The sequence below is a fragment of the Myxocyprinus asiaticus genome, chromosome 14 (genome assembly GCF_019703515.2).
Source record: "Myxocyprinus asiaticus isolate MX2 ecotype Aquarium Trade chromosome 14, UBuf_Myxa_2, whole genome shotgun sequence".
Lineage (NCBI taxonomy): Eukaryota > Metazoa > Chordata > Actinopteri > Cypriniformes > Catostomidae > Myxocyprinus > Myxocyprinus asiaticus.
Window position 1 is genome coordinate 24956281 of NC_059357.1, and position 21623 is coordinate 24977903.

Below are 21623 nucleotides of genomic sequence, written 5' to 3' on the forward strand. Positions count from 1 at the left end.
CCATTATTTAGAGAAGGTGATTATCTTTCAAACGAGCCCACACACAAGGTAATCGGATGCATAGACCATTAGATAATCCACACATGAAGCACAATGTTACATATGGCCACCAGGAGATGGCGTCATGTAAATGAATGATGCAGACTCATTGAGTCAAAAGGCACTCATTCTGTGAAATCTTGTTACTAAAATCATGTCTCAAGTCATTGTTGTGTTTGCATGTATAATAATTTTTTTTTTAATGTACAATTACTATGTTTTAATTATTTGAAAAGTCTTCTGGACACATGGAGACATTTTTGGACACTATGATAAATTATTTGTGTAATGCTATAACTTTTGATTGCTTTGTATCAGCACAAACATTTTCTCAGATACAGTTGACATGATTGGGAACAAAACAAAAGCAGTTTTTCGGAGCCACCTTATTTACACCCAGAGATATACACTGCCTGGACAAAAATAAAGTCGCATACTCTAATATTTCGTTGGACCGCCTTTAGCTTTGATTACGGTGCTCATTCGTCATGGCATTGTTTCGACAACCTTATGCAATGTCACAACATTTATTTCCATCCAGAACTGCATACATTTTTGGGCGAGATCTTGTATTGATGACGGGAGAGTTGAACCAATCCGTAAAGTCTTCTCCAGCACATTTCAAAGACTTTAAATGGGGTTAAGGTCAGGACTCTGTGGTGATGAAAATGATTCCTCATGCTCCCTGAACCACTCTTTAACAATTTAAGCCTGATGAATCTTGGCATTGTCATCCTGAAATACGCCCGTGCCGTCAGGGAAGAAAAAATCCATTGATGGGATAACCTGGTCATTCAGGACATTCAGGTAGTCAACTGATTTTATTTTATTGCCGCATAACGTTGCTGAGCCTAGACCTGACAAATTGAAGCAACCCCAGATCGTAACACTGCCTCCAGAGGCTTGTACAGTGGGCACTATGCATGACAGTGCATTGCTTCGTGCACTTCCCTTCTTACCCTAACACGCCCATCGCTTTGGAATAGTGTAAATCTGGACTCATCAGACCACATTCACTAATTCATCCTGAGATAGTAAGGTTTCGTGAACCCAAATTTAATTAGTCCTTTTTTTTTCATTTTGATATGTATCAGAACAGTCACCAGTAAAGCAATGCATTGAAGTCCTGATACAATTCATGTGATAAAGCCTTTAAAGGGATATTTCACCAAACAAATTAAATTCTGTCATCATTAACACATTTTACATCATTCCAAACCTGTATGGCTTATATCCGATTATGGATTTTGTGTGCGGCAGGAGGTCCGTCTTCTCAATACAAAGACAATGGATAGTGCCTCAGTTTAAAGCCTTATAAAGTATCAGAAAAGTAAGCCATGCAACTCCTGTGTCATATTCTAAGACTTTTGAAGACATATGATAGGCTTTGGTGAGAAACACACAATTTTAGTCCTAGTTTTTAGCACTAAACAACACAAGTTCTCATGTGAACAGACAACCCGTTGTGAATGTGCTTCTCTCATCCACTCAATGTGCAAAATGACTTGCATTTAGTGTTGTTTCCAACCAAAACCATATCGTATGCCTTTAGAAGACTTGGAATATGATACACAGGTCTGATGAAATTTTACGTTTTTGGAAGTGAGGCACTTTCCACTGTCATTGTACTGAAAAGTTGGCCCCATTCATTAAAAAAAATATCCTTTTGTGTTCCACATAAGAAAGTCGAACAGATTTTAAACGACCTGAAGGTGAGTAAATTCTGACACAATTTTTATCTAATACTTTAATGATGGGGTCTCTTGTGAGGTGTTTGCAAAAGACCATAGTCCTTAACAGACTACACCAGCTATATGTCTGAAGATGGTAAACCCTATTGCTGTAATATGTCAGAGCTTTAGTCTATGGTATTAACTGTTTCCTGTGCAAACCTTGCTGTTTTCTGTGAAGTGCTTTGTGGGTTTCTCAAGCACCTGCGTTTGTCAGTATAGAGAACATCTCGGTTACTGTCGTAACCTCCGTTCCCTGATGGAGGGAATGAGACGTTGTGTTGATGTAGTGACACTAGGGGTCGCTCGAGAGCCCCGAACACCACAGATCTTTGAGAAAAGGCCAATGAGAATTGGCGAGTGAAATTTGCATGCCACTCCCCCGGACATACAGGTATAAAAGGAGCTGGCTCGCAACCACTCATTCAGGTTTTGTGCTGAGGAGCCGAGACAGGGTCCCGGCCATTGCTGCGGGTAGTACAGCGTTGTGGCAGGGGGGACACAACATCTCGTTCCCTCCATCAGGGAACGGAGGTTACGACAGTAACCAAGACGTTCCCCATCTGTCACTCACTCAACGTTGTGTTGATGTAGTGACACTAGGGGTCCCTATACGAAACGCCACAACTAGCTGAACCGTGTTACGTGGACTGCTGGTGCAGGTGCAAGCAAGCTGCTGCGTGCGTAGTAGCAGGTGCACTGGTCTGCACATAGCCTCCCCCAACGCCTCAAAAAACATCATATAGTTCCCCACATCTTGGGGGGCAGACGTATCTAGTATGGAAGCAGGCCACGCAATCATTTCTCTCTATGTTTTCTCTCCAAAGATATTCAGTTATTTGGCTGGGGCCATTTTAATGCTCAATATATGCGCCGGGGAAGGTGTTCTTTTCCTATCCTATTCTTTCAGGGGGAAAAGACCCCACGGAGACCACATCCTGCCCGGAGGGGAGGTAACATGTGGCAAGCACGTCATGTGGGCTCAGAGCTGCACATGGAAGAGGCACTGTGGTAGGTCCTGCCTGAAAGGGGAGGAGCTCTACAAACATGGCGACTGGGACAGAGAGGGCTCTGTCGAAAGGAGACCCAGGTCTGCCGACAGGGAGACCATACTGCGGAAAATACATCACAGGGGGTTACCGGAGTAACCGACACCTGTGGAGCACCTACCTTGGTAAGGGCATATTAGTACACATACTGGTTCTGGCTGTGAATTCCTCCGCTGAATTCGCGAGCCACAGGGCTAGGGAGGAAGGACATCCAGGGTTCACGGGTTCGTGAACTTGCATGGGAAAAGAAGCGCACATCTTCGCCTCTTTGGAGGGAAGAGGTGCTATACGCAAGCAATACACCCGGCCAGCTGTCTGTATTCCCGTACTTACCTGTTCATACCTGACAGAACACGGGAGGAAACCGGCTCAACCCGGAGATTGTAAAATCTTGCGAAGGTATTGGGTGTTGCCCAGCCCGCTGCCCTGCAGATGTCTGCTAGAGAGGTGCCATGGGCCAGTGCCTACGAGGATGCCAGACGTATTCCCAAAGGGGCGGGCACGGCCTGGGCCTGGTATGCCATAGCGATGGCATCCGCGATCCAGTGGGCAAGCTCCAGTGTTTGGAGAAAGCGTTCCCTTTCCGCTGTCCGCCAAAGCAGACAGAGCTGCTCAGAGCATCTAAAGCTCTGCGTACGATCCATGTAGATGCGCAAAGTACACACCGGACACAGCAACGACAGGGCTGGGCAAGTTGCGACATGCGTCGTGAGCGTAAGCCGCCTTGGCGATATATATTTATGCTACTGTCACTGTGTTGTCCGTCTGGACCAACACAAGCTTGCCCCGGATCAACGGCAAAAGCCTCCGCAGGGGCGAGCAATACTGCCTGCATCTCGAGGCAGTTGATGTGCCAACACAGTCACGGTCCTGTCCAGGAGCCAGAAGCTGCGTGCCTGTTTAGTATGTGGATACCCACTTCCCTTAAAGGGGCAAGAGCTGCTTCTGCGACTTTTGTGAAGACGCGAGGGGACAGGGACATGCCGAAGGGGAGGACCTTGTACTGATATGCCCGGCCGTCGAAAGCAAACCGTAAGCAGGGTCTTTTTCGAGGTAGAAAGTATGCGTCCTTCAGGTCTACCGCCGCGAACCAATCTTGATGCTCGACATGCCAAAATGTGCTTTGGCGGCAGCATCTTGAACGGGAGTCTGTGCGAGGCCCAGTTAAGAACTCGCAGGTCCAAGAATGACCCACCGCCTTTCTTTGGTACGATACAGTTAGTGCTGTAAAACCCTTTCTTCATCTCGGCTGGAGGGACAGGCTCTATCACGCCCTTGCGCAGAAGGGTCGCGATCTCCGCATGCAAGGTGACGGCGTTCTCGCCCCTCAACGAAGTGAAGCGGACGCCGCCGAACCGGGGCGGGCGCCTGGCGAACTGAATCACGTAGCCCAGTCGGATGGACCTGGCCAACCACCGCGATGGGTTGGAAAACGCTAGCCATGCGTCCAAGCTCCAGGCGAAGGGCACTAAGGGGACGATCGCATTTAACGTACCTGTGGGTGGGGCCTTGCGGCGGGAGTGAGCAGGGGATGCCACGTCGAGGAGCCTCGCTTTATCTCGAACTCGTGGCTGCGCTGAGGGGACCCTCGAAGCACTTACCTTGCTCCATGTGCCCGGCGACGGGGGAGGAGGGACTTTTTGACCATCCTCGTAGTCCGTCACAACCACCTGGCCGTGGGTGTGAGTGTGGTGTGACCGGACGCGCGAAGGCAGGGGGCCCGTGTTCGTGGCGTCTAAGTCGCAGGTGCTCAGTGCCCGGTTTGCTGTGATAACGCCGGTCGTAAACACTGGCTATGTGACCCAGGGAGTGAGGAAACCGCCCTATTAAAAGGTTGTTCTGAATAACCATTATTTTTGAGCCCCACAGCTATCAGCACTCACAGTGGAGGTTAAAGTCTTTGAAGGTAATAGGGCATGTGGTGATCACTTCTGAATGGAACGCACACCATGTCTACTGGTCTTAAACCAGTATTCAGCCTCATTTGTGGTTGTCATTTGTTCCTTCTGTGGTGTTCACAGATTAACGGTAGTATTGTGATCAGTGGGACTTCAGAAATGTTGGCTTTGCTGTTCTGCCTTTGACATTCATGAATAGACAAAGTTCCTGGGCTTTTGCTTTTCATTTTAATGAAGCCTGAGTGATGAACAAAGCGTCTTATATGATCACATCTGCTTTGAAAAGCAGACAATGTGATCAGAGATGCTCACACCTGCACTTCATTAGTGTGTACTGTATGTGTGTGTGTGTTTGTGCATGTGTGTATGCATGCATGTGCGTGATTAATTTTTTCATTAGTAAACATGTTTTGTCTTGGGTAATGGTGTTTTTAAATTGCAAATGTGTAAGATCTATGATTTTGTCAATGTGGTGTACACTGTACACCATATACTTGGCCATCTAGTGTATGCATTTTTGAAGGGTGTTATCGTGTTAAACACTTACTTTTTCTACAGTGGGACAGACCTTATATCTTTGTCACTGACTGTTTTCTGCTCTGTGGATCCCTGTTTAGACAGGCAACCTTATGTTCACTTTAATTTCATCTACAGTGTTTCATTTATTTGTCATTGTTTGCACAGTACTGAACTCTGTTTCCCAGCTGTATAAGTTGATAAGGAATTATAACACAAATGAATTATATTGTGTCTGTTCTCTTTTTTTAATGAGTGAATCTGTGTTTTGTGGCAGAGGCAAGTATTAAAGTGGTAACATTGTCCTCTGTCTATTCAGATGAGTCTACAAAGCCCCATCACACCTGCACCTGCTCGGCATTTCACATCCCTCTTTTGTTTGGTCTTCATTGCTTGAATGGGCCTGTGCTGCCACACACTCTTTAAATTGGTCTCTGTGCTGCTTTAGATGTTGGTATACATTCTTGTTTCTGGTACCACCTGATGTAACAACTTTATATGGGCTATGTTAAAATATTCTGACTGTGGGTAGACCACTTCTCTAAATTAAGAACATTTTTCCAGATACTGTTTTGACTCTATCAGTCTCCAAGATGATTGAAGAACAGTAATCTCTTGGGATTTTTGAAGGCAAATAAGTGCAAGCTTTTTTCACCTCTACAACCAGAGAGAATTAGATTAGAGCTGGTTTTACATTTGATGAAAAGACAACTTGGTCCATTGTTGATGGAGGCCCAGGATTTAAAGCTCTTGATTCCACTTTTTACTTGATGTACGGATTAAAAATCATTCTAACTCCTGTTACTGCATGGCTTCTCCTGTTTTCAAGAGCTTCATCAATGCTGTTTATTATGCCAGAACTGTTTAATGTTTTTTTTTTTTTCAACCAAGCACTTAGACATTTGAGGTCTTTGACTTTCCATATAGGTTGGAAGTACAGAATCCTCTGTAGAATTCAAATTGGTTGTGCAAATCTTGTGGTTTGCATAATGCTGTCCAAATTGCCCACTGGGTCACACAGGCTTTGTAGCTTCTGTTGAAAACCATGTTGCAGTCAAACCCAAGTCAAGTCAAGTGGTTTTATTGTAATTTCCCTCCTGCATGGCAGGGTAGGAAATGAAACACAGTGTCTCCTTAACCACAGGGCAGAATACATAAATGTATCACATATCTTACAAGACAAACACTTGGCATTCATGACTTACTAGGGCTGAGAATCGATTAAATTTGTTTTTAAATTAATCAATCGCAACTTAATTAATCATTAATCAATAAAACAAACATTAAAATATGATTATAAATATATTTAATTTATACTTTGTCTCAAAGAACTTTCAAAAAATTGGTTAGTCATCATTTATTTTAATTATTTAAATAAGGGCTGTCAATTGATATTTTTTTTTAATCAAATTAATTACATGGTATGCCGATTAATTAATCGAATTAATCACAATTGATCACATATATAAATATTTGCTTAGAAAGCCTCTAAAATAACAGTAATTCAATAAATAATGATTAAATACTTATGAATAGTTATATTTAAATCATTATAAATAAAATATATATTATAAAAAAATAATAATTGAAATAATTGAAATGCATTACATCATTGTGGCACACGAGTAAAGCATTAAAAAAGACGGTAACAATTTACAATAAGGTTCCATTTGTTAACATTAGTTAATAACATTAGTTAACATGAACTAACAATGTGCAATAATTTTACTGCTTTTATTAATCTTAGTTAACGTTAATTTCAGCATATACTAATACATTTCTCAAATCAAAAGTTGTGTTTGTTAACATTAGTAAATGCATTATGAACTAACATGAACTTACAATCAACAGTTGTATTTTAATTAACTAATATTAACAAAAATTTATAAATGTTGTAAACAATATATTGTTAACTGTTTGTTCATGATACATAATGCATTAACTAATATTAATGAATAGAACCTTATTGTAAAGTGTTACCAAAAAGACAATTCAAAAAGTGGCTTTAGTATGCAATGTATTGTTTATTTCCATATTATTGAACTTATGTCTTCTGCCTATCATTGGCCTACAGTTCACACAATCCATTTTGCAATTGAATCCGTCAATCAGTCCGAGATATATATTTATTATGAGGACACATCAATGCACACCTGTGTCAGAGGCTTTTGGAGCATCTTGTTTGCATCGCATCATAAACATACAGATTTTAGGTCACTGTGTCAAGTTATATGTAGTTTGAAGCTTAGAAAAACACATCTTGATATCTCTGTGTTCGTATTTGCGCTCCATCAAGCTGTGTTTGAATGCAAGAACGTGTTTTCATCTTGTTTTGTCTGCTGTCGTTGAGTGTAGTTTGTTCTCTGTAAAAGTGCGTTGCCCAAACAGCTGAAGTTTCGCTTACTGCCCCCTGAAGAAAACAGGTGGTACTTCAAACTTGAATTGATCAGATGAAAGTAATATTCCTTATCACGGTCTGGGGACATGATTACTTGCGATATTTTTTTATATAATTAATCGCACTGAATTAACACGTTAAATCGACAGCCCTAATTTAAATATGAACTTGTTAAAATGTTCAGTTTTTGGCAGATAGAGTTAATTAGACACATTTTCACAGGTACTATATACATCTTTGATTCAAGTGTAAGTTTACATGTTTAATTTGCTGAAGATTGAAATGTCAAAACTATTATTTTGTCTGGCTGCCGTTCAATCTCTATTGTACACACGCGGAGTCTCTCTCACGCGGTTTCACTTTTGACAATGGTTAAGATGACAGTGAGTGTGTGTTTTCAGGCAATGCAAAGAGATACAGTATGGCAGCTTGCCCATATCTTTCCCACACCTGTCTCGCCACTTGTAGGTGAAGTCTTCATTTTCTGTACAGTAAATCCGCTCCCATATTTATTGTGCCCGGGACATGTGTCGCGTAATGAATAAGCTTACCCTGCGCCACACAATCAGTTTCTGTGATAGGATATGCAATTAAGTCGAGTGTGTACCTCCTTATAATTTATATATGGCAATTTTAGTTTTAGGAAATGAAAAAAGTATACTGCATTAATTGCGGGGTTTTTTTAAGCGTTAAACTATGTACAGTGCCTATAGAAAATCATCATACCCCTCTGGAATAGTCACTTTTATTTGTCTTAGAGCCTGAACTCAAAATAAATTTTTTCCAGCTTTATTTACAAATTTTACCTTACAACATTCAAGTAACGAAAAAAAAAAAAGGCAACAGTTTCAAAAATTTATAAAAGATGAAAAACTAGAATAAAATGTGATTTTGATTTGAAAAGTGATTATACCCCTGGATTTAAAGGAATAGTTCAACCAAAAATTTAAATTCTCTCATTATTCACTTACCCTGATGCCATCCCATATGTGTATGACTTTCTTTCTTCAGCAGAACACAAATGAAGATTTTTAGAAGAAGATAGAGCTCTGTCAGGTACTTATAATGCAAGTACACGGGTGCCAGCACTTTGACGGTCCAAAAGTCACATTTAGGCAGCATAAAAGTAATCCATGCGACTCCAGTAGATCAATGCTGTGTTTGGTTTTCTCCAAATATAGTGCTTGGAGTTCAGTACAAAAAGTTCAGTTTTTGTCTCATCTGACCATAAAACTTTTTGCCACATGCCATCAGAATCCTTCATGGTCAGATGAGACAACATTTTTTGGACTGAATTCCAAGTGTTACTGTCGTTCAGCAGCCTATATGGGGCCATTATTTTTTTTTTCTGTTCCCCCTTTTTTAAAAGTTGATTAGCCTTTTTATTTTTATGAGCCTATTATATTTATTTTTCAAACATTCAAACAGAAAAATATTACAAAGGAGAAAAACTGTCCAAAATATGTCCATAAGTTTGGAGGTTCAGACTTTAAATCGCTTTATGAACTTGCCCTTATACAGTAGTTACAGTGCAATGCCATATGCATAGGTAATACCATGGATGGCTCATCATTACTGTGGTTTGGTAAGTGAAGCTAGTCTTTCTAAAAATAACTAAATAAATAAAAATCCCCAAATTATAGTATTTGTTATGAAAAAAATATTAGCCTAAACTTATTTAGAAACTTCAACTACTGTACAACTGCCACAGTTGTAATATAAACAAGGTCTAATAGATTTAACCTAATAGATTATTTCATATGAAACTATAATTTTTTTAAAATTCCACAGTTACTGATACTGCTGTAAAATCGTGATTATTTTTAGTAAGTAAGATGAGGTGTAATTTGAAAAGCCTTTATTTTGACGTGTTTTGTCTCTTTTCCTCCTCAGTGCTGTTTAGCATATCGTGGCTATCTAAGAAGTTTGACTTCCTCCGGCTCATTTAAAGCTCCTAACGCGAGATGAATATCATTACATTTGCCTCGGCGGCCCAAATTTTTGGCTTCGGCAATGCCAGGGTTCTTCCTTTTTAATGAAGGAGGAACCCTGGCATTGTTCTTTCCCTGCTGTCTGCGACCCTATCCCAACTAGGGCTCTGTCGATTCAATCAAAAATCTATATATTGCGATACTTTTTCTCATGATTTTGTATCGGTACTTTAGATCCATGGATCGATATTTATATTCAACTATTTGTGTATTCATTTAATGTAAACAACACACAACAAAGTTGGCACACTGTTACTTCCAAATCAATTTAATGAGCTCACCAAGAGACAGAAATGTGATGTTTTGAGCTACATTCTCTTCATCAGACATCAATATATAACTGAAATATACCCAAATTAATTGGAATTGAAATTGGAATTGATTCGTAAATGTATCAAATTACGATATTGTGATGTATCGCAATATATTGAAACATGACGTGTATTGTAATAGATGCCAGGCAATATCCAGCCCTAATCCCAACAGACCTGCAACCCATTTTTGGGTCACCAGTTGAGAAATACTGTAGTAGACAACAGATAAAACAGAGTGCCACACCTTCACTTTGAAGTACAGAGACCCCAAAAGTGGCAACTTTTAACCAACTAGTCTCAAGGCTATTTTTAGTGGATGTCAGTTCTTTTAAGTTCACACAGGTTTCCTAGCAGAGTTATCACAGGTGTAGTTCAACACTTTTTTGACAACCAGGAAGTGTCCAAATACTTTTAATTTTGAACAATGTTTTAGAATTTGAAACCTAGCAAACTTTTTGTGCAATGTTTTGCTTAAAGTGTATTAATGCTACATTTCTTTCAAATAAATGCTTTTAGGTTTAATGTTTTGTATAATATGATGCAAAGACATTCATTTTTATGTGTGGCTTTTGGTGTGACTGTATGCAGTATGCATAAGGCCGTGTTGTGATTTAGATTTTAATCCGATTGATTATGTAGCCTTACCTTTTTCTCTCTTGTTCTCCTTCTCTCTCTCGCCTCATCCACCTACTCCCTCTCTCCATTTCATCATGCCGAGAGCATTATTATCACCTCTGCTTTCCTAAACAGTGCGCTCTTGGATGTGAGAGCAGCCTCTGTAAATGGACTTTGACCTCCTCTCATTCCATATATTTTTCCTCTGTAAGAGTATGTAACATAGTCCTGTGGACCCTGCGTGTGGTGCATATGCACAATGGGGCCTCTGTGTGATCGCCCAGGCCAGAGGCGGTAGATGCTGCTGTATTTTTGTGCTGGTGTCATCACTGCCATGAGCCGTTTTCAGAGTGTTAAAACAACTTCTTATGAATAGGTATCTTGAAAAGAGCCCCTGCTTGATTAATAATGGATAGAATTGCTTCAGGGGGAGGGGAACAGGAAGGGTACTTAAATTTGCCAGTGTTCCAGCTCACTGCCAGTGCCCTGCTGACCTGGTACTCCAGTAAAACGTAGGTGTCATCCTGCCAAAATGTCACTTCTGCTGGCAGTGCACAAACCACCACACGGTTCTCTCTTTAAACCACATTTAATTTGTCTCCACAGAATCCTGTGGGGCTACGAAGGGAGTTTGTTTTGCTAATAGTTGATTGTACTGGGCTTGAACAAATGGAGGTAGGCTCTGCTAAACAATGTTTGTGCTTAGAAAAGGGGGAAAAAAATTGTCAATTGGGTAAGAAAAGTCAACTTGTTTTCCCTTTGAATTAGGTTTCTTTTTTTGTGCTTTTGCCATAAAAAAAAGTAAATACAAAATTATTATTATTATTTTTTTTTTACATAAACCTCAAACAATTCTCTGAAAACAATACTTAATATCTTATGCCATTTTGCTTCTCAAGGAAATCTATCTTGTTTTAAAGTTGTTTAGATGTTTAAAACAAGATAAAAATACTATGTTGGAAAACCAGCACCCCTCTAAAACCAGCAAAAACGGACCAGCCTAAATAGATTGGCCAGGCTAGGAGACCAGCTAACCGCTTTAGGCTGGTTTTAGTTGGTATTTTCCATCAGGAGGAGTATAATAAATATATGTTGTATATATCATGTGAAATGTATTGTGCGTATGGTCTGTGAATGTAATTCCAGTCCATTTGCTTTCATAAATGTAGTTACTTCTGGAGAGTTTCTAATGGTTTCCTCTTAACCATAGCCAAAAAAAGTCCTAAGGTGAATGTTGTATATTTCATTAAGCTATATACTGGCGTTTCTCACCAACTTCTCCTTGCCACACCTGTGCTTTTAACATGTTAAATACCTGAGTTTCTCTGTGGCCTTGTTATGCATCTGACAGTCATTTCTGCATTTATCAAATGTACTTCCCAGTGCAAATTTTTTTTGCATACAGTTTTGCACAGCGTAGTGAGATTATTGCAGTAAACCTTAATTCACAGTTTGTTTGGTAATGCTTATTTACAGCTAACACTGCTGTCTTTTTTGTATGCCTCTCTGAAGGATCCGCGCAGTAAGCACAAGTTCAAGGTGCACACGTACTCCAGCCCGACCTTCTGTGACCACTGCGGCTCTCTTCTGTACGGACTCATCCACCAGGGCATGAGATGTGACCGTGAGTATCTCCTCGCTTGTTAGTTTAACACATACATTTTTTTAAGGCCAAACAATAATTGGCGGAGTCCCCGTTTAAGGCCCCTGCATTACAAGTTTCCATAGGCCAAATTTGATCTCAGGCTGTGAGTTTTTTGTGCAGTGTGATGGATGGGTGATCTGTGTGTGTTATGTATCCATGCAAGGCAGGTTTACAAATCACCTGACTGAAAATATATTTTCCATCTCACCATAGCTAGCCTCTTATCCAGTGTCCAATACATAAAACATTCAAAATGCTTGACTCATTTAGCAGCTGTCTATGCCTCCAGGGCACAAATATTCATGTCTACAATACCTCATTGTTGCCTTAAAAATATTCAGTGGCATATCAGCATATTTTCCGGCAGCCTTTTACTCTTATTACAGTATGACAGACAGGTTGTGTAGTGAAGAGATGCTCTTTGCTGCGGTGCTCAGTGTCTTTACCTGAAACCTGACACAAAGTTGTTATGGTTGCAGACTGGGAGAGCTATAATTACCTTTGTTTAGTTTCCAATGTGTGAGTCGTCTTCTCCAGGGCCCTCTACAATGTTTACACTCCAGCTACAGCTTACACTCTGCCACACTTCTGACTGAACTGTGTAGAAGTGCACCTTTGCATGAGGGATTAGAGTGGGTGTGTCTGTACAATTGTGTGTCTGTTCTGGAAGTTTGTTTGTGCTTGTTTAGCAGTAATTTTCAAAAGTAGCTTAAATAACTGAGTGCCTGTTACAGTGTTTGATATTTAAACGCGTGTTGTATTCTACCTTCGAAGGAGCCGATTGAACAGGACCCGTTCTTGCATTTTTGCCTGCATGTAAACATGCGCTGCAAGGACAATGTGTCTTAATGTTTTTTAGCGCCTTGCACCATGAAAATTGCTTTTTTAAGATGCCCTGTCAAGTTGAAAGAAGTTCAACTTTTACAAAAACTTGTCTCAAGGCCCTGCATTCTATTTAGTTCTGCTGTGCTGTCTGGCTGTATTTGAACACAACAAGGCATCCTGTTTACTCGACTGCTTAGGAAGCATCCTAATTGAAACCTTACAGTTTAACTAAACTATATTTATAATCTTGTGTATAATAACCATATTCAAAGCAATACATTTTGGGATTGCCTTTTCTGCGATGGATGCATGAGATACTGCCTTTAGGCCAGAAACATACTTAACATAAGTAAGCGAACGCAGACCCAAGTGCTTGGTCAGAGTTGTGTCCTACCTAACTGACTAAGGGGCCGCTCAAACCAAATGTTTTTGTGTCCATCTACACTGTTTTTCAATAGTTTTTCTAAGTAAACATGTACAAGACTAGATGAATATCTTTGACCACTATGCCGCGTCTCGCTGTTTTTTTAGCGTCTCACACAGGAGCATTTTTTAGGCACTGTGTCAAGTTAAACGAACTTTAAAAACATGTCTCGACACTCCTGCATTCTGTTCTGTTCTTTGCAGTGCTTCTAGTTTTTAGCACAAGAAAATATCTGAAGCACTCAAGTGTGTGCAGTGTGTGACTACAAATTGTGTATGTCAGTAGCACATTTGAATTTTGGGTACTTTTATAGCACCTCTTACTCTGTGTCTCCCTCTATCCAGACTGCATGATGAACATCCATAAGCGCTGTGTGGCCAATGTGCCGAGTCTGTGTGGGACTGACCACACTGAGAGGAGGGGCCGCATCCAAATCACTGCAGAGATCAAGAACAACGTTCTCACCGTCAGCAGTGAGTCACTGCTGCCCTCACACACACACACACACACACACACACACACACACACACACACACACAACCTCACTGCTGCACACATGTGCATGAAAATAAACACTTTATACAGCACTCACTCCTGTCTTCCTAAACAATGCATCACTCACTGGTGAAACCTGGACATCTTATAACCTCATACATGACTTTATGTGACTCTTAATGAGGAACAGAAAATTATTAAGCAAAATAAAAGGTGGTTTATATTAGGACATCCTCTTGAGGTATGAAGTGTACCTGCTGTGCACCGGGCTTTTAGGTAATTTCCTAGTGTCTGATTCCTCCTAGTGGTGAATCCAAAGCAGCACAGACAGTGGGAAATGTTTACACCTTTATTCACTGTGTCAGTGCTTTTGAAATCCTAATACATTTGCCCCTCAGGGGGATTAATCAAGTCTTATACCACAGGGCTGTTGAATGCTTGATTCTGATTGGTTGACTGACATTCTTAGGTGTGCCATTATTTTCCAGTAAACACACGGCTATGAAGTAGTTCCAGGTCTTGACCGTATAACGGTTCCATATCACTTCACCAAATTATTTCAGTTTTTTAAAGAGCCGTACAGGCTACCACAGCAAAATAAAACAAAGACATTGGCCAAGTGAATAGGATCAAAATGACTATGTCAGTTTTTTTGTTTTCATTATAGTTTACCCACAAATGAAAATTGTCCCATCACTTACTCACCCTCATGCTACCCCAGATGTGCATGACTTTGTTTCTTCTGCTGAACACAAACAAAGGTTTCTAGTAGAATATCTCAGCTCTGTAGGTCTAAACAATGCAAGGGAATGGTGACCAGATCTCCAAAAGCTCCCAAGAGCAGATAAAGTCAGCATAAACTTAATCCATCTGACTCCAGTGGTTTAATCCATGTCCTCAAGTTAGTTTTGGGTGAGGACAGACCAAAATATAACTCCTTTTTCACTGTACATCTTGACAGCAGTCTCCTTGGCAATCATTATTTCAAGCTCGATTACAATTCCTAAGTGCCATCTAGTGCTCTGCGTATGCATCAAGCACTAGGAAGTGTAATGGAGCTTGAAATCATTATTACACCTAGAGACTGCAATGGCAAGATGTACAGTGAAAAAGGAGTTATATTTTGGTCTGTTATCACACAAAATTGATTAGATTACTTAAGAAGACATGGATTAAACCACTGGAGTCTTATGGATTACTTTTATGCTGACTTTATCTCCTTTTTTAAGCTTCAAAGGCCTGATCACCACTTTTCTGTTGTAGTCAAGTATACCTTTCCTTCTTATAATCAGTCAAAAATAAAATAAAAAGACCGGCAGTGAGAAAAAAACAATAACTTTTCTTTTCTAGGGAACAAAAAAAACAAAATACCACTAATGTCCAAACAGCAGCCTGTAGACAGTGACAGAGTGAAATGCTGCATTCAAGCTCATTGTGAAATTCTATAAGATTACTCAAACGTATAATACATTACAAATCTTCATGACAACACAAGAATGCATGATTAGTCTTCCTGTCTCTCCTTGGTATCAACACAAACAGAAGCACAAGCGCTCTAAAGCTGGTACTGTAGAGTACATTTAGTCCTTTGTGTTATCCAGCAAGAGAAGGCAGGAACATTATGTTCCTTTAAGTGTCCAGCAGAGGGCAACATTGTCTGTTCAATCGTTCTCTTTGAACGAAAGCCTCACATTTTGAGTCAGGGTCAGAAATTGCTATCAAATACCACTGAAATTCAAAATTTGGGGGCAAAAATGAATTCTGAATAATGAATAAATTATTCTATTTTCTTTGTTATATCTGATATATTGCTTAAAATTCTATTCTAGGACTAAATAATTATTATTATTATTATTTAGATGGAGAACAGAAAATATGAAATGCTGTGTGTTTTTATACAGATGGAAAGGTAAAAAAGTTAAAATGCCCCTGAAAATCAATTTCAGGGAGCAAATATTGACCCTTACTAAAAGAGTTAATTTTTGACACTACTTGATCCCTTCTAATAATATTAAATATTATTTTGTGTTGTCATTTTTTATTAACATGCAGACCAGATTCAATCATGTGTCCCTGTGGGAACACCACAGCTCCTCTAAATGTTGTGAGCATTTGCACTTCCGCTGTAACTGTAACATTATATTTTAAGTAAGAATGTAATGAACTATAGCCAATGGAAATGAATAAAAGAGTTAGTTGATTTAACTTAAGTTAATTAAGATAACTTTATATCTGTAAGACCTTTAGCGACAATTGATCAGAGATGTTCATACATTGCTGTATGAAATACACTATAGTGCATTTTTGTTGTAAATGTAAAAATTACAGTCCTGTAATGAAAGAGAACATGCATAAATGAACAAATTCAAAGGGGTGTACTGTATTTTTAATTTTCTTCTAAAAACTCAAATACTAGGTTTGCAGGATTGATTTCCTTTCATGCATGTTATGGATGGAAGATAATTACAAACCAAATTTTATTTAAAGAAACAGTAAGTGTTTGAAAACATTTACACATGCGCTCGTCCTCCTCAAGACTTGAGAGACTTAAGAAGACATGCAATGGCAGTACAGATTTGCTGAGCGTACGGAAAGATGAATGAGGGCACTTCCTGTCATGAACCTCAAAGGCTTGTCACTTAAAGCTAATGAACTGACCAATACCTGGATGAAAACACGGCGTCCGCTCTGCCTCTGAAAGGTCCTTTCCACCTTGTCTTTCTCTCCCTCACCCTCTGTTTAACCACCAGATCACGTGCTGGTTGATAAATGGGCATGAAGCACACTTGCTGACCATGTTTAGTTTGATGTCAGCAGTTGTTATGTGGCATCTGTTTGTGAATGAAGATTTAATTATCTTCCACTTAAATCAGCTTTATAGACTCCTGGGACAGGTCTGGAGCAGTTAAGGGTCCTACCATGAATGACCAGTATGTTTATTTTGAGCAGTGGCTCTCAACTGCAGGTTTGTTCTGCTAGAGTTGCGGATGGAAGGTAAAAAACAATGGTAAATACAAGCATATAATTGTGAATAGTTAGATTAGCTAAATGAATAAGCTTATTAACTTTTAAAAGAGAGGAGTAAAACTTCTCATGTGTTTTGTAGTTGATGCTAAATTCATCCAATCAAACTTTATTGTATTTTGGCACAAATTCATCTCTGACTTAGTAGAAGCTAGCCGTATTGGGAAAGAAAGAAAAAAAAAGAAAGAAAGAAATGAAAAAAAGAGTAAGAAAGAGAAAAAAGTAAGAAAGAGAAAAAGTGTAAGGAGGAGGAAAGAGATAAAGAAAAAGAAAAAGAGAAAAAAGAGAAAGAGAGAACGATGAAAACAAGAAAGAAAAAATGGATGAATGAAAATGAATAAACAATGAAAGAGAACAAAAGAGAGAAAGATAAAGCAAACGGATGAGAAAAAATGAATGAGAGTGAACAAAAGAAGAATGAATTAAAAGAATGCAATGGAAAGAACAAACAAACTAGAAAAAGAACAAAAGAGAGAAAGAAAGAACAAACGAATGAGAATGGAAGAATGAAAACAAACAAAAGAACGAAAGAATTAGAACAAACAAAATAACTAGAATGAAGGGAATGAACAAACAAAAAAGAAATAAAAGAAAGAAAGATGAAGAGAAAAAGATGAAAAAATAAAGAGAACGATGAATAGAGTAAGAACTAAAGAGAGTGAGAAAGAGAAAAAAATGAACAGCAAGAACAAAAGAACGAACAAGAGTGAAAAAGCAATGGGAGAAAGAAAACAAAAGAAAAACCAAATTAACAAGAAAGAATGAACAAAAGCGAACGAAAGGAAAAAATAAACAAAAACTAACGATAGTTAAAGAACGAACGAGAAATAACAGAAGAAAGAAAAAAATAAGAGGGAAAAAATAAGAAGGAGATATGGAAAGATAAGAAGAATAAGGAGAAAAGCAAAGAGAAAAGTAGTAAGAAAAGAAAAAGATGAGAGAGAGAGACAAAAAAGAAAGAGAAAAAGATAAAGAGAGAATGATGAAGAAAGAGACAAAAGTGGATGAATGAAAAAACAAACAATAGTTGAATGAACGAGAAAGAACAAAAGAGAGAAAGAACAAACTAATGAGAACAAATGAATGAGAACGAGCAATAGAAAGAAAGAAAAAAGAAAAAAATAAGAGAAAGGAGTAATAAGGAGAAAAGGAAAGAGAAAAGAGTAAGGAAATAAAAATATAAAGAGAGAAAGAGACAAAAGAAAGAAAAATGTAAAGAGAGAATGATGAAGAAAGATACAAAGAACGGATGAATGAAAACAAACAACAAATAGAACAAAGGACAATGAAAGACAGAATGACAACGAAAGAAAGAACAAAAAAGTAAAGACAGAAAAGATAAAGAGAGAACGATGAAAAAAGAAAAGAATGGATGATTGAAAACAAATAAAACAATGAAAGACAGAATGACAACGAAAGCGAATGAAAGAGCAAAAAAGAACAAAAAAGAAAAAGGTAAGAATGAACAAATATATACGAAGGAACAAACAAGAGTGTAACAACAAAGGATAAAAAAGAACAAAAGAGATAAAGAACAAATGAATGAGAACGAAAGCGAATGAAAGAACGAGAACAAATTAATAGAACGTAAATGAACGAACAAACAAGAGGAAGAAAGAACAAATGAATGAGAACAAACGAAAGAACAAGAACGAAAGGAAACAAACAAGAATGAAAGAAAAAAGAAAGAAAAAATAGAGAATGCTGAAGAATGAATTAACAATCAAACAAGAATGCACGAACAAAGGAACAAATGAGAGTGAAAAAACAAAGGGAGAAAGAACAAAAGAGAGAAGCAATCTTTTGAACAAGAGCAAATGAACAAAAGCAAACAAAAGAACAAGATTAAATAATAGAAAGAGAAATAAAAAATGAATATTGTTTGTTGTTAGGGGAGGAACAAAGAGGACTCAACCACTGCACTTCAAACAAACAGTTAATTGGGTTCTCAACTTAAAGCAAAACTGTGGAGATGAGGCGGCTGACCACAACGAAACCACCAAGGGGAACCAGGGAGTTGAGAATGGTGAGTGTGGCTGTAGGAAGTCCTGGGAAGTGGAGTGGATGGGACTGAGGGGTGAGCCGCTGAAGAGCTGGCCGGAAGAAGATTCCGGGAAGCCACCAGGAGAACCTGTTGACCAACTGGAGAGTAGAACTGCCAGTGGAGAAGAGCATGGGGGCAGACAGGAACCGATGAAACCAGAGCAGACTGAGAGGTAGGTTTTAATCCACAGGAGACTCAACCAGGGGAGAACAGCGAGGGACCAGAAGGGAAATGGTGAGACTGATGACCGGGTATAGCAGAGATGTCTGGGATGGCAGGAAACAAACAGGCAAGGCAGAAGAAAATACAACAAACAAACTGGCCGACCGACAGATGAAGCACAACAGCTTGGCTGAATGCACAAGACAATCTGGCACAAGACAACACACACAACAGAGTTAAACAGGGAGGGAGTGTAATGAACAAAACAAGACACAGGTGATGCAAATCAGACAATGGGCTAGCAGGGCTGCAAACCCTGCAGGGAAACACCAGCTGCCAGCACATGGCAAATGAAAACAAGGAAAAACAAAAGGAATATGGGAACAGAACAGACTCACCAAACAGATCAGTCAGAGAACCTGACAGTACCCTGGGCTGGGACCCAACACCTCTCCTCCAGTCCGTATCCCTTCCAGTCAACCAGATACTGGAAACCACTGCCCTTCCTCCTGACATCCAGCAGCCTCTGGACAGTATAGGCAGGAACAACATCAATGATCTGTGGAGGAGGCAGGGGGGAGAGGAATTAAGGGAGGAACGAATGATGGGTTTAATGCGGGCAACATGAAATGCAGGGTGAACCCTGTTGAGAGGAGGTGGTAATTTGAGTTTGACAGAGACTGAACTCAGGACCTTGGTGATGGGATTGGGACCGACAAAGCGAGGGGCAAGTTTGCGTGCCAGAAACTTAAGGGGAAGGTCCCGAGTAGAAAGCCAGACCTTCTGGCCTACCACGTAGACAGGAGAAACTGAACAGTGGGCATTGGCCTGAGCCTTAGTGCGTTCCCCCGCCCAGACAAGGGCCTCCCTCGCCCACCTCCAGGTCCGTTGGCAGCGTCTGATGAATGACTGGACAGAGGAAATCGAGGCATCCAGCTCCTAGGAGGGAAAGAGAGGTGGTTTTTAACCCAAACAACACTGGAAAGGGGGACAGCCCCGTGGATGACACCGGGAGAGAGTTGTAAGCATACTTAGCCCAGTTGAGCTGCTGACTCTAGGAGGCAGGATTCTGAGAGGCCAGGCACCGGAGCATCCTACCAAGGTTCTGGTTGGCCCGCTCAGTCTGACCATTGGTCTGAGCGTGGAACCCGGAAGACAGTTCAACTGAAGCCCCTAACTGCTGGCAAAACTCCTTTCAGAAGTGGGAGACAAACTGAGGACCCCTGTCGGAGACCACGTCAACCAGAAGGCCATGAATTCAGAAGACGTGATCCACGACAGCAACTGCCGTCTCTTGGGGTGAGGGCAGTTTGGGAAGGGGAATAAAGTGGGCTGCCTTGGAAACCAGTCCACAACCATCAGCACCACCGTATTCCCCTTGGATGGGGAAAGACCACATACAAAATCAAGGGTGATATGTGACCAGGGGCAGGAGGGGATGGGTAGAGGTTGAAGGAGGCCAGCAGGTGGCGATTGGAGGACTTACTAATGGCACAAACAGGCCCCCACGAACCGGCAGACATCCTCCAAAAAACCCGACCACCAGAATCTCTGGTGAACCAGCGCTGCAGTCCTTCTAACTCCCGGGTGACAGACCACTCTGGAGGTGTGACCCCACTGGAGAATGGCGGCCCTGACTGACCTGGGAACAAACAACAGACTCTCTGGTCACCACCTCGGGACAGTCATCGATCTCAGCGCTCACCTAACCCAAGCCTTGACTGCCCACGACACCACGGCCACCACCCTATCCTGTGGCAGAATGGTGTCGAGGGCATCCGACCGCTCCAAGTCCTGAAACATGCGAGAGAGCATATCAGGCTTACAGTCTTGGAGCCAGGTCGGTATGAGAAGTTGAACCATTCAAAGAAGAGTGCCCAGCGGGCCTGCCGAGAGTTCAGCTTCTAAGTTAAGCAAATATACCCAAGGTTTTCATGGTCGGTCAAGACCACAAATGGCTCCTTAGCTCCCTCCAACCAGTGACGCCACTCCTCCAGGGCCATCTTAACTGCCAACAGCTCCCTATTACCGATGTTGTAGTTCTGTTCCACCTGCAACAAATGATGGGAGAAAAAGGCACAAGGGTGAGTCCTTCCATCCCTGGGGGAATGCTGTGATAGAACCGCCCCTATCCCAACCTCTGACGCATCTACCTCCACCAAAAATAGCAAAGCCAGATCAGGAATAGTAAGAACCAGAGCCGATGAAAACATGGATTTCAATTTATCAAAAGCCGCTTGAGCCTGTGGTGACAAATTAAATTGAACCTTGGTGGAAGTGAGATCAGTCAGAGGAGCAGCAACCTGACTATAATTCTTAATGAAGCACCGAAAAAAGTTGGCAAACCCCAGGAACCTCTGCAGGGCCTTGTGGGAGTCCAGGGTTGGCCAACCAGAAACAGCCCTAACCTTGGATGGATCCACACAGATTCCCCCCATGTAAATTACAAACCCA

At 40.5% G+C, this 21623-nt stretch overlaps 1 protein-coding gene across 3 annotated transcripts in view; it reads left to right on the forward strand.

Annotated features, from left to right (window-relative positions):
- The window catches only part of LOC127451229 (protein kinase C beta type), a 237699-nt gene that overhangs the window by 95355 nt on the left and 120721 nt on the right, over positions 1-21623 (forward strand). For all 3 annotated transcript variants that reach the window (XM_051715746.1, XM_051715744.1, XM_051715745.1), the window contains 2 exons: positions 12063-12174; positions 13789-13917. In XM_051715746.1, the coding sequence (XP_051571706.1) occupies positions 12063-12174; positions 13789-13917 (241 nt within the window). The remainder of the gene's footprint in view (positions 1-12062; positions 12175-13788; positions 13918-21623) is intronic.